The 16,658-nt window shown below is 55.8% G+C and overlaps 1 protein-coding gene across 1 annotated transcript in view; it reads left to right on the top strand.

The window, feature by feature from the left end:
• Positions 1–10,749, top strand: part of TTBK1 (tau tubulin kinase 1) — a 39,230-nt gene extending 28,481 nt beyond the window's left edge. The window contains 3 exon segments of the mRNA XM_032862123.1: positions 6,611–7,645; positions 7,647–8,203; positions 8,971–10,749. Of these exon segments, the coding sequence (XP_032718014.1) occupies positions 6,611–7,645; positions 7,647–8,203; positions 8,971–9,361 (1,983 nt within the window). The 3' untranslated portion in view covers positions 9,362–10,749.
• The last annotated feature ends 5,909 nt before the right edge of the window (positions 10,750–16,658 follow it).

The raw sequence follows: 16,658 nt of genomic DNA, 5'->3' as shown, positions 1-16,658 counted from the left end.
CTTCCGTGGGGGAGCAGGCGGGGTTGGGGGCCCTAATGTTTGACAGTATTTCGCAAGGAGAGGGCTGGCCCCTGCCCCCTGAGAGGTAGGACTGGTGAAAAGGAGGGAAGCTCAGCCCCGGGCCCAGCTGAGCCTCTTCCAGGGACCCCAGGATCCCCTCCCAGCATGGGGAGACGCTTCCTAATCGTGGTGGGGAGGGGAGCGAGGGATGGGAAGGGGTTGGGGAGAGGACCCTTCCGGAAGTCCCGAATTCCAGCCAGTTTATTCCTAAGTCTCCCCCTCCCATCATACCCCCCACCCTTTTTTGTACTGCAATAATACTGTATTATAAGCTTGCACTATTCCCCAACCCGGCCAGCGTAAGCATGCACGAAAAACTCAAACACACACACACACACACACACACACGCACAAACACACACACGGGACGCTTTTTTTTTTTTTTTTCCCCTTCCTCTCCGGGGTGCGTCCTCAGTGTACATAGCGGCGTCGGGGGTGGGGGAGCCTGGGCCCGGGTGGAAAAGCATGCACTGAGCCCCCACCCCTAGACTGCGAGTACTGTACAAATCCAACACTTGAAACCGACACGCACACGCGCGGCGCCGCCACGGGGGGTGGGACACGGACACGCACCCATGCGCACACGGCCGCGCACGGGCGGGGGTGGGGGTCGCCCCGCCGTCTCGCGTCGTTGTGCGAGGGATCTTGTGCCTTTTTTAGTCCCTGTATGTTAATGCAGACAATCCGGAGAGCTTGTGTACTACCAAATCCTGATTAAAGACGCCTTCCAGGAACCTGCGACTCGCCTTCTTTCTTTTCATCCTTCTCCTTCCTAACCCACCACCCTACGGGCAGAGGGCAAGGGCTAGTCTTGCTGATTCTGGGATCCGGTCCAGGGGCAAATTCCAGATAAATGGATCCAGCCCCACAGCCCCTAAGACAAGGATGGGGACGGGAAGGGGGAATCCTGAGAGGTCTCCCCTGAGGTGTACTCCAGGAGCCCTTGCCCTGCTGGCAGTCTCCTTTCATCCGCAGGAAGGTGATAGGGATGGACCCTGGTCTCTGGGGCTGGACTTCTAATTGCCAACTTGCTGGAGGAGGGATAGGAAGTAGAGGGGTGGGCACCTAGATCTATTTTCTGTGGATCAGTCTACTGAAGCCGTGTGTGTGTGTGTGTGTGTGTGTGTGTGTGTGTATGTAAGTAGGCCAGGAAGCCAGAGAGCCCTGTGAAGGGACTCTGGGAGTCTTTCCCTGCCCTTTTGCTCTGATGGGGAAACTGAGACAGCTCTGGTGTGGGGGAGAATGGTCTGTCCAGGGGGGTAAGTGAGAGAGTGGATTGTGCAGAGCCTGGGGGTTGGGTGCTCTCACCGGGCCACACTTTACTCCTTGGGGCCTAAAGCAAGTGTGGGGGCAGAAGAAGGGCAAGCTACAGCTGCATTTCTTGAGCTAGAATGTTCTCACGCTGTCAGCTCCTTGCCCCGGGGAGGTTTGGATGGGTTGGAGACACCAAGATCTGGGAGTCAAGTGTGCAAGTATCTGTAGAGATCTGGGGTAGGCTGCCACCTTCTCAGGTCATCTTAGCCCTTCCACCCAGATGACTGTCAATGGCCAGTGTGCCAGGGTGGGTGGCACCCCTGGGTGTAGGGTGGAGGAGCAGAGGGAGGGCTGGAGGGCTCCTGGCTTGGCAGATGTGGTTTGAGTGTGCAGACCCAGACAGACAGACCGACGACAGGTGAGAAATCTGGGGAAGCTGGTGGTGGGCAAAGGGGACCACACTGCCAACGTCTCTGGTTTTCAGGTGGGGAAATTATGGCAATTGGGGGCTCCCCTGGGGAGGAGAGATGGAAAGGGTGCCGGGGGTGACTGCTGAGGGAGAAGGAAGGGGAGCACTGCTGTGAGAGGCTTGTTGGGAGGGGGAAAGGGTCATGGTCCATCCTCCGGCTTTGGTCACTCAACAGTCCCCCTTCTTTGACCTTGGGACTGTGGGCTGAAGTGCAGTGTGCTATGTCTGGGCTTGGCCAGGGTCCAAGCAGGAGAGCCGCTCTCTGTACTCTGTCTGGGGAATGGGGGTATGTGGACAAACCCACCCCTGGGGGTGTTGCTAGTGTCAGGCAATTCAAGGCTGAGGAGAGACCAGTTTTGGTGGCAGGAAAAGATCAGAGGCGGGTCCATCCACCTCCCTCCACTTTTCCTGCTGACTGGAGTAAACATGGACTTGGCTGAGCTCTGAAGTTGGTGAAGCCGAAGTCTTTGGGTCTGGACTCCATGGAGGCAAGGGGAGGGCTAGGGCTTTCATTCTCTCTGAGGGTCTCAGCTCCAGCAGCCTGCCTCCCCTCCTCCATGACTTACCCTTACCGCATCAGACATTCCCTCAGAATCACCAGGGAGCTTTAAAAGATTTCTGGGCCTCATCTTGGACCTGAATCTGGGGGCAAGGGGAGTGGGACTCAGGGCTCTGTAGGTTTTTAAAAAGCTCCCCTAGATAATGCTGTACCAAGCCAAGCCGGAGAACCACAAATATAATTGGAATCATAAAGGATTGCTGCTCTGGAAAGGGAGTAGGAAGACGTGAGTTCCCGCAGGCCCTGATTTTCCCTTGCTGAAACGCAGTAGGCTTGCTGCCCCCTGAGCTGGAATGGGAGAGTGTCACTGGTATCCCCCTCTCATGGTGTCTGCCAGCCTTCTGGACCAAGCACACAGAGGCTGGCTAAGGATCGAGGCTGAATGAATGAGCACAGGGTAGCATGGGCAAATGCATGAATAGTCACTGGGCACAGGCATTCAGGAGAGGCTGGGTGGGGGTGAAGGAGGACTTCCCCCTCTCTGAGGAGGGAGGAATTGAGCCCAGGCCTGCCCTCCCCAACAAGGAGCCACATGGGGAGGTGTGGAGGGATCCTGAATTGGGAAACACAGCAGGTCCAGATGCCAGCTGGCCGGTGGGCTTGTCAGTGATCCTTAGGGCAAAGCTGTCTCCACTCTGAGATTCATGGCTCTTCCTGCTAAAGGGCACAGGATACCAGGTTTCCCTGCATGGGAGGGTGGGAGGCCAGTGAGGCAATGGAAAGAGTTTGGGATTCTGAGCCACCTTGGTTGATGCGCTTTGTGAAGTGGGCATGCCAGTGGCTCTCTCTAGGCCTGTGTCCTATTCTGACCTTGTCACTGAAGCCTGATTTCAGTTCTTATTCCCCCTCCTTCCCGTGAAGAGGAAGGGGAGGGCTTTGAGATGGAAGAGAGAAGGTTCAAGCTATGATGATCTAACACAGACACTGTGAGTGGAGGGTCTGTCCTACAGATGGGATTTTCTAAAGAGATCCAGGGCCTGGCCAGAAGGATGCTCAAAGTGTCAGAGATGGGACAGAGAAAACAGGCAGAGACTGGGTGGGATGCATCTGGTGTTGGGTGGGTGAGTTCTGAGCTGGACAGGAGGGAGACATGATCAGAGCTGTGTCTCTCTATAGGTCCTTGGCACCTACACCACAGTCACGACACACCCAGGACCTCACAGCACCCCTCCACCTCTGCCTAGTCTTTAGCCTTACTGTTGGTAACTGAGCATGGCAGAGGGCTGCAGCACACGGCCTGGCACAGAACCGGGGCTTAATGTTTGTTGAATAAATGAATGAATGAATGAATGAATGAATAATGGGAATGGTGTAGAAAAATAAAACAATTGCCAGGGACTTCGGCCTGGATGTGAAGAAGACTAAGCACTAAGGAAGTCCCCTGCCTGGCTCAGACAGGGTGGGCAAGTGTCCTGCCTGGGGTCTGATACTACCCCATCTTGCGCCCCCCCTCCACCATTATCAGTCCTCATAGATGGTCTGACCATGAGAAAGATTATGGCAGTTGAGGAAGGGAGAAGTCACAACCTTGGGCAGAGCCTCAGCTTGGGGGATTCCCACCTTCCCCTCCACCTGCCTTCTGGCTGCTTGCTAATTGGCCTCAGCTGGGAGAGCCCCTCCTTTTCTCACCACTCTCTCTCCCATGGGTGCGGCATCGGTGCATTGCTGGGGTTGGAGAGGGAGGCAGTGATCTCCAGACCAGGGAGCAGGGCAGAGGGCAGGAGGCAGGCTGGGAGGGAACTGACATTTATTGAGTATCTGAGTATTGAGCTATATGCCAGACCATTGCTTATCTGACCTCATTTATGATCACAATCTCTGTGGAGTGTGCATTATCGCAATTTCATCCCCCCTCTTTTTTGGTCAAATGTAGTTTTTTTAAAAATTTAAATTAAATTAATTAACATATAGTGTATTTTTGGTTTCAGAGGTAGAGGTTAGTGATTCATCAGTCTTACAGAACACCCAGTGCTCATTCCATCCGGTGCCCTCCTTAATGCCCATCACCCAGTTACCCTATCCTCCACCCCCCTTCCCTCCAGCAACCCTCAGTTTGTTTCCTATGATTGAGTCTCTTATGGTTGGTTTGTCTCCCTCTCTGATTTCATCTTATTTTATCTTTCTCTCCCTTCTCTTATGATCCTCTGTTTTGTTTCTTAAATTCCGCATAGCAGTGAGATCATGTGATATTTGTCTTTCTCTAATTGACTAATTTCACTTAGCCTAATACCCTCAAGTTCCATCCACATCGTTGCAAACCCATATTATTTCCTAATAGAGAGACTGCACACTCTGTGAAAACAAGGACCACATCTGTCTTGTTCAGTATGTGACCCACGGATTCACGGCCTCTACCATCTTGGCCAGGACAATAGACATCCCAGGACTTCTTCTAGAAAGAAAGAAAAAGAGAAAGGAAGAACGAGAGAGAGAGAGAGAGAGAGAGAGAGAGAGAAAGGCCAGATCAGGCCCTCAAGGGGCGCGGTGGTGTCTCTAGCGGGATGTGAGAAAACAAGTAGAAAGGGGGTTGATGATGCCTGCTTGGTGGGTGGACAGGAAGGTTTTCTGAAAGATTGGTTGAGCTCAGTCCTGGAGGAGGTATTTGTCATGTGAGTAGAGGGAGTGACAGGATCCCCAGGCAGCGGGGACCACCAGAGGGAAAGACAGCGGTGTGAGAAGTGACTAGCACTTAGGGAACTGCTGGTGGCATCAGCAGGCAAGCGCACAGGGCAAGGATCCCAGGGCGCAGCTCAGAGTGAGCGCAGAGCAGAAGGGGAGGAGCCAGGTCATGGGGGCGGGGCAGGGTTGCCAAGTGCCCAGCCTAGAATTGGAACTGTCCCCTGAGGACTGTGGGGGCTATTGTAGGTTTCTGCAAGTTGGAAGCAGAGAGATAGGATCAGATTTCAGTTTCAGGAAGATCCCTCTAGCAGCTGTAGGGAGAATGGTTAGGTGGGCGGGAGAGAACAAGCCAGTGCCTGGGGAACCCCCCCTCCTTGGCCCCCTGGTCCCGTTAGGGCTGTGCCCCTACAGCTGAGGCAGCAGGCGCAGAGGTTGAAGAATACTCAGCAGGACTCCCTGCAAGTCTGGATGGCACGTGGAGGTGTTGGAGGTGTCCGATCTCTGGGGCTTCTGATCTGGAGGGGCTGTGTTTAGGAAGACAGGGCCCAGCATGTTCAAAAAGGCTGACAAAGCACTGGACGCTGTCAGCTCCATCCCCACCTGAAACGAAGCTATGTCAGCCCCGGGTGGGGCCTGGTCACTAGGGGTGCTTGTCAGCCCCGGGTGGGGCCTGGTCACTAGGGGTGCTAGAGATGCGTGCGTGAGTGTGCATGTGCGTGTGTGTGTGTGCGTGTGTTGACTAGGTCAGAGCTGGAGAAGATGCAAGGGCTGAGGTCCTGACAGGGTGATCAGGCCTTTCTAGTCTGAAAGGATCCTTAGTCTGGAAGGCTAAGGGGAGACGTGGCAGGAGTCCAGAAAACCAAGAACATAGGCCATCACATTGCCAAGGGCTCTGCCCAAAGTTTCAAAAGGGAAAACTAAATCAAGTGGAAAGAAACTGCCTTTTGTAAGCTAGCTGCAAATTCCCGGAGGAACTGTGGACTCAACACACAGCTGGGGAGGGCTGGAGAATTCCTGAGCAAGAGGCCAGGAAAGGGCAGGAGGGAAGAGGGCGCTGGAGCTCCAATGGCACCCAGCCTGCATTTTGGGGTGGAGGACAGCTGAACTTTGCCCTATTCCTACACAGGCTCTGATAGCCCTGGTGGCCAGCTCCTTGACTGCAGAGAAACCCTGTCCTGTAAGGAGTCAGCAAGGGCTGACCCAGACGCTTGTCACTCCTTCTGGACCTGGTTTCGTCCTCTGTCAAAGGGAGATCCACACCGTGCCTCTGATGCCTTGCTGCTGTCATTGTCTTCTATTGATTGAACTAAAGCTGACTCTGGGTTTCAGAGGCAGGGACGAGAGTGAAGGAGGTGGGAGATGGGAGACAGGAACTGCCAGCTTCGGGGCCAGGGACCTCAGGGGGAGCTGGAGCATGCCACAATCCTTCCTCAGAGACTTTCTGAGCACTCACTAGGTGCCAGGGACCCGTCTAGGCCTTGGGGGATAGAGCAATGAACAAGACAGACCCAGTGCTCAGCCTCAGGGAGCACAATTTCTGGCGCATGCACCTGGGCATGTGGGCCTCCCAGCTTGTGGGTGCAGTGCTGGTGTCATCGGGCCCTGCAGGGCAGGTGACATCAGCGAATCCTTGTGTGTGCCCCTTGCAGGTGTTCTCCGTGGCGCCCCCGTTTGAGGTCAATGGTCTCCCGCGAGCTGTGCCTCTGAGCCTGCCCTACCAGGACTTCAAGAAAGATCTCTCTGATTACCGAGAACGGGCTCGGTTGCTCAACAGGGTCCGGAGGGTGGGCTTCTCCCACATGCTGCTCACCACCCCCCAGGTACCACTGGCTCCTGTTCAGCCTCAAGCTAATGGGAAGGATGAAGAGGAAGAGGAGGAGGAAGAAGAGGAGGAGGAAGAGGAGGAGGAAGAGGAGGAGGAGGAGGAGGAGGAGGAAGAGGAGGAGGAGGAGGAAGAGGAGGAGGAAGAGGAGGAAGAGGAAGAGGAGGAGGAGGAGGAGGAGGAAGCAGTGGCTCTAGGGGAGGTGCTGGGGCCTCGCAGTGGCTCTAGCAGTGAGGGGAGTGAAAGGAGCACAGACCGGAGTCAGGAGGGTGCCCCATCCACGCTGCTGGCTGACGACCAGAAGGAGTCCAGGGGCCGGGCCTCCATGGCTGACGGGGACCTGGAGCCGGAGGAGGGCTCCAAAACGCTGGTGCTCGTCTCCCCTGGTGACATGAAGAAGTCGCCCGTCACTGCCGACCTGGCCCCCGACCCTGACCTGGGCACTCTGGCTGCCCTCACTCCTCAGCAAGAGCGGCCCCAGCCCACTGGCAGCCAGCTGGACGTGTCTGAGCCGGGCACCCTGTCCTCTGTCCTCAAGTCTGAGCCCAAGCCCCCTGGACCTGGGACGGGGCAGGGGGCCGGGGCAGTGACCACAGGGGCGGGAGGGGTGGCCGTCACCTCCTCACCCTTCACCAAAGTTGAGAGGACCTTTGTGCACATTGCGGAGAAAACCCACCTCAACGTCATGTCTTCCGGCGGACAAGCGACCCGGCCTGAGGAGCTGGGCGCTGGGGGTGAACTGGGCCTGGAGGCGCCCTCTGATGGGAGGGCTGTGGAGGAGGGGGCCTCCCTGCCCCTAGAGAACGGCATTGCCCAGTCAGGGCTGGAGAGCGGTGCTCTGGCTAGCCCTCCCGGGGACACCCCCCCCGGAGGTGGCCACAGACTCACTGCCCAGTGGCCCAGCCCTTGCCAACGGGCCAACTCCAGTGTCCCCGCTGGAGCCAGGCCCCGAGAAACTGGCCACCATCTCCCCCAGCCGCCACGCCATGGCAGGCGCTCGCCCCAGGAGCCGGATCCCTGTCCTGCTGTCTGAGGAGGACACAGGCTCGGAGCCCTCAGGTTCCCTGTCGGCCAAAGAGCGGTGGGGCAAGAGGGTCCGGCCACAGCAGGACCTGGCGCGGCTGGTGATGGAGAAGAGGCAGGGCCGCCTGCTCTTGCGGCTGGCCTCCGGGGCCTCGTCCTCCTCCAGTGAGGAGCAGCGCCGGGCTTCAGAGACGCTCTCCGGCACTGGCTCCGAGGAGGACACGCCTGCCTCGGAGCCTGCTGCCCCCAGGAAGGCTGGGCGGGCAGCCGCCACCCGGAGCCGGATTCCCCGTCCCATCAGCATCCGCATGCCCACGCCTGCCGCAGCCCAGCAGCCTTCTGCTGCCAGCAGACCCCATGGCGCTGCCCCCGCCTCCGACACAGCCATCACCAGCAGGTGAGAAACCACAGCTGGCCCTACGGTGGCCAGATGGTGACTGCAGAAGGCCTCCAACTGCGGGAGCTTCCCCAGAGCCAAGGTCAGGGCCTAGCAAGGATGCGGAGAAGGACACTTCCTGTTCTCCACCTCCCCAGCTGTCTCCTCCCACTCAGGTTCCAGCCCTGTCACTGGGCTCAAGGGAGTGGCTACAGTGAACATGTCTAGAGGGGTCATCGGGACGCCAAGCTTGGGGAAGGTGAATGGGGGCCAGTGGGGCTCACACACATCCTCTGGTGTGCCATGAGGCATTTGAAGCCAAAGGTTAAAGACCAGAGTAGTTGGGAGAAAACATTATTCATACCGATGTAAACACGGGTGGGTGGTAGAGTAGAATGTAAAATCCATGAGAATTTTAAAGATGAAACAGAGAGGCCAGGTAGCAGTCTCAGGAGCCTGTGGCCCCTAGAGGTCCTGCCCAGGAGGACGGAGCACCAGCCCTAGTTTATCCACCTGTGCCTGGTCTCCACAGCCTCACCCAGGTCTGAAGACGCAGGGCTCCAGGGCTCAGCGCTCAGCGATTAAAAAAAAAAAAAAAAAAAAAAAAAAAAGATTTTATCTCTTTATTTTGACAGAGACAGAGCACAAGTAGGCAGAGGAGCAAGCAGAGGGAGAGGGAGAAGCAGGCTCCCCGCTGAGTGTTCAGCGATTCTGAAAATGTCTCTCCCTTTTTGTTTCTTTGCCCTTCTCTTTTCTCTTGCCTTCTGCCCCCTCTCCTTGTCCCACAGGCTCCAGTTGCAGAAGCCTCCAGGGTCGGCCGTCGCTGCTGATCTCCGCCCCAAACAGCCCCCCGGCCGGGGCCCAGGGCCCGGGAGAGCCCCAGCCGGCACCAGGCCCCCTGCCCCGCGCAGTCCAGGCCCCTCCGCCCCTGCCGCGCCGCGCCACCCCAGCGCGTCCCCCCGGAGCCAGTCCCTGTCCCGCAAGGAGAGCTCCTCCCCCTCGCACCAGGCCCGGCCCACTGGGCCCCCGCCTCGGGGCGCCCCGCAGGCCCGGGCCCAGCCTGATGGCACCCCCTCCCCGGGGGGGCCCAAGAAAGGACCCAGAGGGAAACTCCAGACTCAGCGCGCAGCAACCAAAGGCCGGGCGGGGGTTGCGGAGGGCCGGGCTGGGGCCAGATAATGACGCGCGCGGCTCTCCGCGGCCCCCCACCCTCACCCCGGCCCCCCACCCGCAGCCGGCCACACTGAAACAGCTCCCAGCACAGCCTTACGCGCCTGACGCGCGCCACCCGCGGCCCCAGCTTCCCGCCTGCACCCGCGAGGACGCGCGCCAGCACTCGCCGCGCCCGCCCCCCGGCCGGGCCGGAGGGGGGCGCCGCGCCGCGGGGGGAGGGCCCAACCCCCGTCCTCTGCCCCATCTCCGTGACCCCTGCCCTCCCCCTGCCGCCCTTCGGGTGGGGCAGGCTCACCCTTGGCCCCGGGGAAGGCTCAGCCACTTTTTCACCGAGGACTCCAGTAATGGGGACGCCCTCCCCCACCCCTTCGCCCACCCGCCAGGCCTCTGCTGCTCTCCGTGCTCCTCCAGGGACCTCTGCTTACACCACCTGCGGCGCCTTCCCCTCTTCCCGGCCTTCTTCCAGCCCAAGCCCACCTGCACGGAAAGGCAGCCTCAAATTCCGGAAGTGGAAGTTCCAGCCAACCCCACAATCTCCTGGGAGCTGTGGTGGTCCCCTTAGCTACCAGGCTGGGGTTGGGGAGCTGGGACCTAGGGACCACTGGTCTACTCAGGTGTGAGAGGGCAGGTCTGACCAGCCCAAATTCAGCTCCATCCTGGACACCCCTGTGGGAGGTAGTGGGCAGGTGATTGGGGGGCTGCTCTCCTGTACCCCCAGAGTGCAAAGTTTTCCTCCCCATAAATTTGGGTGGGTCCTCAGTTGGAACCGTAGAGTGTGTGTGTGGGCTGCCTTCCTGGGCACATGTTTCCCAATGGGAAGTTGGAGGGGGGCTTTAAAAAAGGTTTCACCCTCTCCCTTGGCCTCCTGATCTAGTGCTCAGGACCCCTCACCATCAGGAATTCCTTCTTGCCATCTAACCTCAACCCTGCCGGCTGCAGTTTCAGCCAACCTCCCTCTCTCTTGAGTTCAGTGGAGGTGGAGAATGGCTGGTTTTCATCTTCTCTGCACTGGCCATTTAGAGATTCAGGGACTCAGTTCTGGCCGGGTCACACTTTCTGTCCTCCTGGGGATGGGGAGGAGGCTGGATCAGACCATCATCTTCCCCAGTGGGTAGAGAAAGCAGAAACAGGCAGGTAGACAGCTGGCCCCTGGACTCAAGGTGGAAAGGCCTTTCTAACTTCCAGATTGTGTGCTTGTGTGATGGGTCCGACCCAAGTCCCCTTCTCCCCCAGCTCACCCTTCAGCCTGTCCCTTCTTGTACTAACCCCAGCCCATGCAGCTGAGCTGTCCCTGCAGAGGGTGAGGGCTGTGGTGCTCCATGAATGGATATGGGGCTTCCTCTGGGTCTGGCTCCTACATAGCTCATCCCACCTCATCACAAGCCTCAACTGCCTCGGTCTGGGCCAAGCAGCACCCTGGCTGCAGAAGTGTCAAACTGTCTATCTGGGACAGGTCCCCTGCAGGCCTCCTCAGTCCTCAGCACCCTCAGCCTCTGTCCTCTGGCCTGGCCCCTCTGTTCTTCTCTGGGTCCCACAAGCAAGGCAAGGCAACCAGGGGAAGAGGAAGAAAGACCCCAACATGCCCCAGCTGTCTGGCAGCATCAAGCCACCATCACTTAGAAGGACGCCCGTGAGGAAGTTGGCTCTGGAAGCAGCCTGGTGGTTGCTGAAGCCTATGTTGGAGAGTCAGCAGGCTCGGGCAGCTCTTCCCACACCAAGGTGGTGGCTTCTCTGCAAACGAGCCCAGGGGAGGACTCCAGGTTGGACAAGGTCCATCTCATGCTGACACAGAAGCTCCCAGAACACTCAGGAAACCTCTCCGGACAGAGCCCTCTTTGTCAACCCGAGACCCTCCCAAGGCCTCTACTGCCCTCTGGGTCCAGCAGAGAGGGTGGAAGAGGGGCCACTCCCTCCCACCTAGAGCTTCTCCGAATGACAATCAGCTCGTGCCAGGTGGGGACCAGGGCATGACCCCCAGTGCCCAGGTCCTGGGCCTGCTCCTTGCCACCAACCGAACCGTGAATGTAGGGCCCCCAGCTTCACCCCTGCCCCAGGACCAACAACACCCTGGTTTGGTGTTGGGAGGAAAAGGGGGCGGCCTGAGAGAGCCCCACCCATCCCACCCCCAGCTTCACCCAGCACTGGAGCTGGGCAGAGACGAAAAACCCTGTCTGCTCTTGGGATTCCAGACCTCCCCAGGGCTCCCATCTGTCCTCGGGCCTCTGCGTCATTGAATGTCACTGAGGGAAGGAGGGGAAGGGGCGACTGTGGAGGGGACCAGGGGACTGTCTCTGCTCCTCTCCCCAGGAAGGATCCAGGGCAGAGGAAACCACACCTCCCCGTGTTCCTACCCCCAGCAGCAGCCTCTTTCCCCTCGAGCACCCATCCCCTCCACCGAGCACCTATCCCCTCCACCAAGCTGTCCTGGTCCCAAACCCCTTCCCTGTAAGAGTGTCACACCTCACCCCTCTAGCACTTCCCCATTACCACAACCTGTGTCATTGGCTCAGATGCAGGTCTGCTCACCCCAGAACATGCCTCCCCTCCCAAGCCACACTGTTTACGAAGCGGGTGTAGGAGAAGGGCCGTGCCCCAGGCACATGGGCTCCCCCTTTCCCAGCCCCTTACTGGGGCCTGGCTCAGTCTTCTCAGCTCTGGGGATCAGCCCTGGCGGGCATGGAGTTGGGCGGGGGCAGGGAGATGCCCTTCCCCTCCCCCAGGGAAGCCACTGAAGAATGTTTACACGCCAAACAGAATGTAACACCCTTCCCCACCTCTTCCCAGTCACTGCATGGCCTCTGCCCGCCCTGCACCAGCCCACCCCCACCCCGACACCCTGGAAGCCGCTGTCATGATTAGATCGGGTCTTGGAAGGGAAGTAGCCATCACACCATTAAAAAGCCTGTGGACCTTTCGTTTTGTTGGCCTGGACTCTTCTTTCTTTGGGGAGGAGGGCAAAGCCCAGGTCCTGGGGCTAGGGGTGGGCAGTGGGGAAGAAGAGTGCGGGTTGGTGGACAAGTAGGTAGGAACCATCGTGGAAGCAGATTGTCTCTACAGAGCTGGAAACAGAAGCTGAGGACAGGACAGATACAGGGTCACACTGGGCCGCCCTCTGTCTCTGACTGCAGAGCCTGCCGTGCTCAGCTCCCCTGGCTGTCTCTCCAAGGGCGGGAGACTGAGTCCCGCTTTGTGCCAGCCAGCCGAGAGGGAGGGAGGAGGAATTTTCATTGCCCTGAAGTTAACAGCCACAAAGGAGTGTTTGGAAAACCACAAAGCTAAGCAGCTCCCAGGCAAAGAGAAACCATGGCCATTATTCTAGCAACATCTGTAGAAATTATAAATGAATGTAGCCTGTGACCTAGCATCTCCACTTCTAGACATGTGTCCTGTAGAGGGCCGGGTAGACTTGCCAAATTCCATGTGTGCAAAGTTACTCACCGCGGTATACTGCACGGAACTCAACAAAGCCTCAGCCGCGATCTCACACTCAAAACGTCTAAAAATGGGAGCTTTCTCGTTAAACTGGCACAGACTCATCTGCTATCTTGATCTTGGGGTCGTGGGATCAGGCCCTATGTTAGGCGTGGAGCCTTCTTTTAAAAACGTTCAGAAGCAGTCTGAATGTCCCCTGATTGGGGCTGATCCGGAAAGCGTGGCCTCCCGTACGGTGGGGGCCCCATCGCAGGGTACTGTGGGGCTCCACGGTGAAGGGGGTGCATGTGCTTTTACACGCCTAAGGACTAGCCTCCCAGAATGAGAGTATGTGGGAGAGCGGAGTGTATGCTGTGCGGCTGTTTGCACGAGTGAGAGGAGTCTGGTTTGCTTCAGGGAGAGGGGCTGGGGTGGGGGAGGGGAAGCTTTCTGCAGGGTACTTGTTGTACCTTTTGCCTTTTGGACCCTATTTCAGCGGGTGTGAAATTTTCACCGAGGCCATACACAGTTTCCGTCCCAGGACACACTCCTGGCTGTGCCTGGGGTCAGAGGGAAAGGGGCCTAGCTCGGAAGTTCTGCTTTCCCTCCAAGAAAACCACACACATGTAGCTCTAGCTCTGATGTTCCAGAACACGTGTAACTGACTCCTGTTCTTGCCCTTGCCCCCGGGGTTCCCTTGCTTCTGACACACGTGCCGGGGGCTCTAGGTCCTAATTTGCCAGACTTCAGAGGGATCGCCACATGCTTTCAGCTTCCTTCTTGTTTAAAAATGTCAAAAGCAGAGGCGCCTGGGTGGCTCAGTCAATTAAGCGGCTGACTCTTGGTTTCCATGCAGCTGGTGAGCTCAGGGCCTTGATCTCAGGGTCTTGGGATCAAGCTCCAAGTCAGACTCTGCTCGCGGGGGGTCTGCTCAAGACTCTCTCTCCCTCTACCCCTCTTACCCCCCCACCACATGTGCATGGGCTCTCTCTCTCTCTCTCAAGTAAATAAATAATCTTTAAAAAATATAGTCAAGGGGCGCCTGGGTGGCTCAGTCATTGTTAAGCGTCTGCCTTCAGCTCAGGTTTTGATCCCAGGGTCCTGGGATTGAGCCCTGCCTCAGGCTCCCTGCTTGGTGGGAGCCTGCTTCTCCCTCTCCCTCTGCCTGCTGCTCCCCCGCCTGTGCTCTCTGTCAAGTGAATGAATAAAATCTTAAAAAAAAAAAAAAGTAAAAAACAGATCATATTTAGAGTATAAAGGCAAATGTAAACAGTATATAAAATAAAATAGTAAAGTCCCCTCATCCATGAATCTAATCATCTAGAGGTAACTCCTATGAATGGCTTCTTCTTCTCTCTCTTTAAGATTTTATTTTGTTTTATTTGAGATTTATTTATTTATTTGAGAGAGAGACAGAGAGTGCTCTCGAGCGTGTGTGCAAGTGGAGGGAGGGGCAGAGGGAGAGAATCCTCAAGTGGGTGCCCTGCTGATCATGGAGCTGGGGTGGGGAACAGGGAACTCAACATGGGGCTCAGTTGATCCTACCAATAAAGAGATCATGACTGGGATGGAAACCAAGTGTCGGATGTCCAAGCGACTGAGTCATCCACACGCCCCTGAAAGATTTTATTTTTTAAGTAATCTCTACACCCAACGTGGGGCTCAAACTCATAATCCCAAGATCGAGTCACATGCTCTACCAACTGAGCCAGCCAGACGTCTCAATGACTTCTTTCTTATGTTTATAATACCTCTCTCCCAGGGCACCTGGGTGGCTCAGTCAGTTAAGCGTCTGCCTTCAGCTCTGGTCATGATCTCGGGGTCCTGGAATTGAGCCCCATATTGGACTTCCTGCTCAGCAGGTAACCTGCTTTTCCCTTTCCCTCTGCCTGCCGCTGCCCTTGCTTGTGCGTGCTCTCTCTCTCTGTCAAATAAATAATACAATCTTGAAAAAATAATCATAGTTCTCTCCCTCCCTCTTTCCCTGTCCTCCCCATAAGTACACTTGCTTTCCGAAACATAATTTTGATACCCAACAATATGTCTTAAAATGCAGTTTGTGGTATATTCATAGAGTTGTGCAACCGTTACCGCAATCAATTTTAGAACATTTTTATCACCCCCAAAAGAAACGCCTTATCCATTAACAGTCAACCCTAACCCTAGGCAGCCACTAATCTACTTTCTGTTTCTGTATAGATTTGCCTTTTTGGACATTTCATATACTATGTGAAATGGATTTCATAAAATATATGAGCCTGCCTGATGCTCCATGGGTGAGGACTTGCCCAGATCCTGGCCAACCTTCTCTCTACTTCCCGAGAAAGAGAGTTCTCTTTTCTGTCCTATGGCCCAGAGAGCTCTAAGGACAGGGACCCAGAGAAATAAGCAACTTCATCAAGGTTTCTCAGTCAGGGGCTAGAGAGGAGCCACAAGATCAAGGACATTGGAGGGGGCTTTGTTAGTAGAGAGAGACCCTTGGGGATTACCCTGGAGAAGAGAGACAGGGTGGGAGTGTGGAGACTGTGCCTCTGATCATCAGACACAGGGGCCTGCTGAGATTTTCCCACTGGCTAATCAGGAGTCAAGGCCAGAATAAGAGCTGAGACTAACCCAAGATAGAAGAATGGTCAGGATGATCTTCTAAGTCCCTAGCAGTTCATGGTGATGAGGTGATGGGGGAGGGGAGGCCGCATGGTCATAGGAAAGTGGCCATAGGTCAGAGGGACACATGATACAAGCTCATTTTCACCAACTCCAGGTGGCATCTTCTGCATTTCTTCTCATTCATGTACCCTTAAACCCAAAGTGGCATAATATCTCCCATTACCATACCGCCACCATCAACATTCGCTACCTGTATGTCCATTACCCAACTCTAACTCTATTGCTGGCACCATCATTACTCAAATCACAGGTCCCCTTCTCCCAAACTAGGCTCCATTACCACCACCACCACCATCAACACTACTAGCCTCTGATGACACAATGAGTAACAAGAGAGAGAAGATTCTTGCTCTCAAGGAACTTACACATCTTCGTCCACTGGTAGAACATGGTGGTCCACCACCACCACCACCACCATCATTATCATCTACCACATGATGCTTGTCACCACCACTGCCTTATAACCAGATCACTATTACCACTATCCTAGACCCATACCCCTTATCCCTACTCCAATCACTCCCATTACCATCCATTTATCATCAGTATTCTCATTTGATTACAATTACATCATCCCATCACCATACTTTTCACTACAACCGATACCATCAGTTGGAATTAATTCCACCATCATTGCCACCATCATCATTGCAGGAAAGAAGTACATGGGTTGTAACAATGGTTAATGGTCAGTGAAGCCCCAGCTAAGATGGAGAGGTCATTTGAGGTCACTCAATGTAGAGAGGGACAAAAGGGTAAGAAGTCCTGAAGTGTAAGAAGTCCATATTGGAAGCAATCCCATATAGGGAAATGTTTATCCTAAGAACTTATTCTTCCCCAAACCCTCCAACAGTTTTAGCAATAATTTCAACTAAGGAGTTGCTATTTTTTTCCAGTGCACAAGTCTCTCCTTCTCACGTAGTCGGGTATAAATGAATGCTTCCCCCAGCTTGGCCTCTGAGCTCAGGTTTGGATTCCCAGGTTGGAGAGGAATGAGGATGGTTAAATATTTAATCAAAATCAGCTCTTAACTGGTGATTTAGAGCTGATCTGCCCTCTGGTTAGACACTAGGTTTCAAATCTTGCCTGCCTAGTTCTATCATCTGTCTCCAGACATCATGGCCACTGTCACCCCTACTCCTTGATGACCTGAGAGAGGAGAGAGGCCATATAGGCTGGGGGCCTATACCTATAGCCAGGAGTACAGTTAATACCAAATCATTCT

Source organism: Lontra canadensis, unplaced genomic scaffold, assembly GCF_010015895.1.
Source record: "Lontra canadensis isolate GAN:19392208 unplaced genomic scaffold, GSC_riverotter_1.0 scaffold23, whole genome shotgun sequence".
NCBI lineage: Eukaryota > Metazoa > Chordata > Mammalia > Carnivora > Mustelidae > Lontra > Lontra canadensis.
This window is presented reverse-complemented; position numbering and strand designations above follow the sequence as displayed.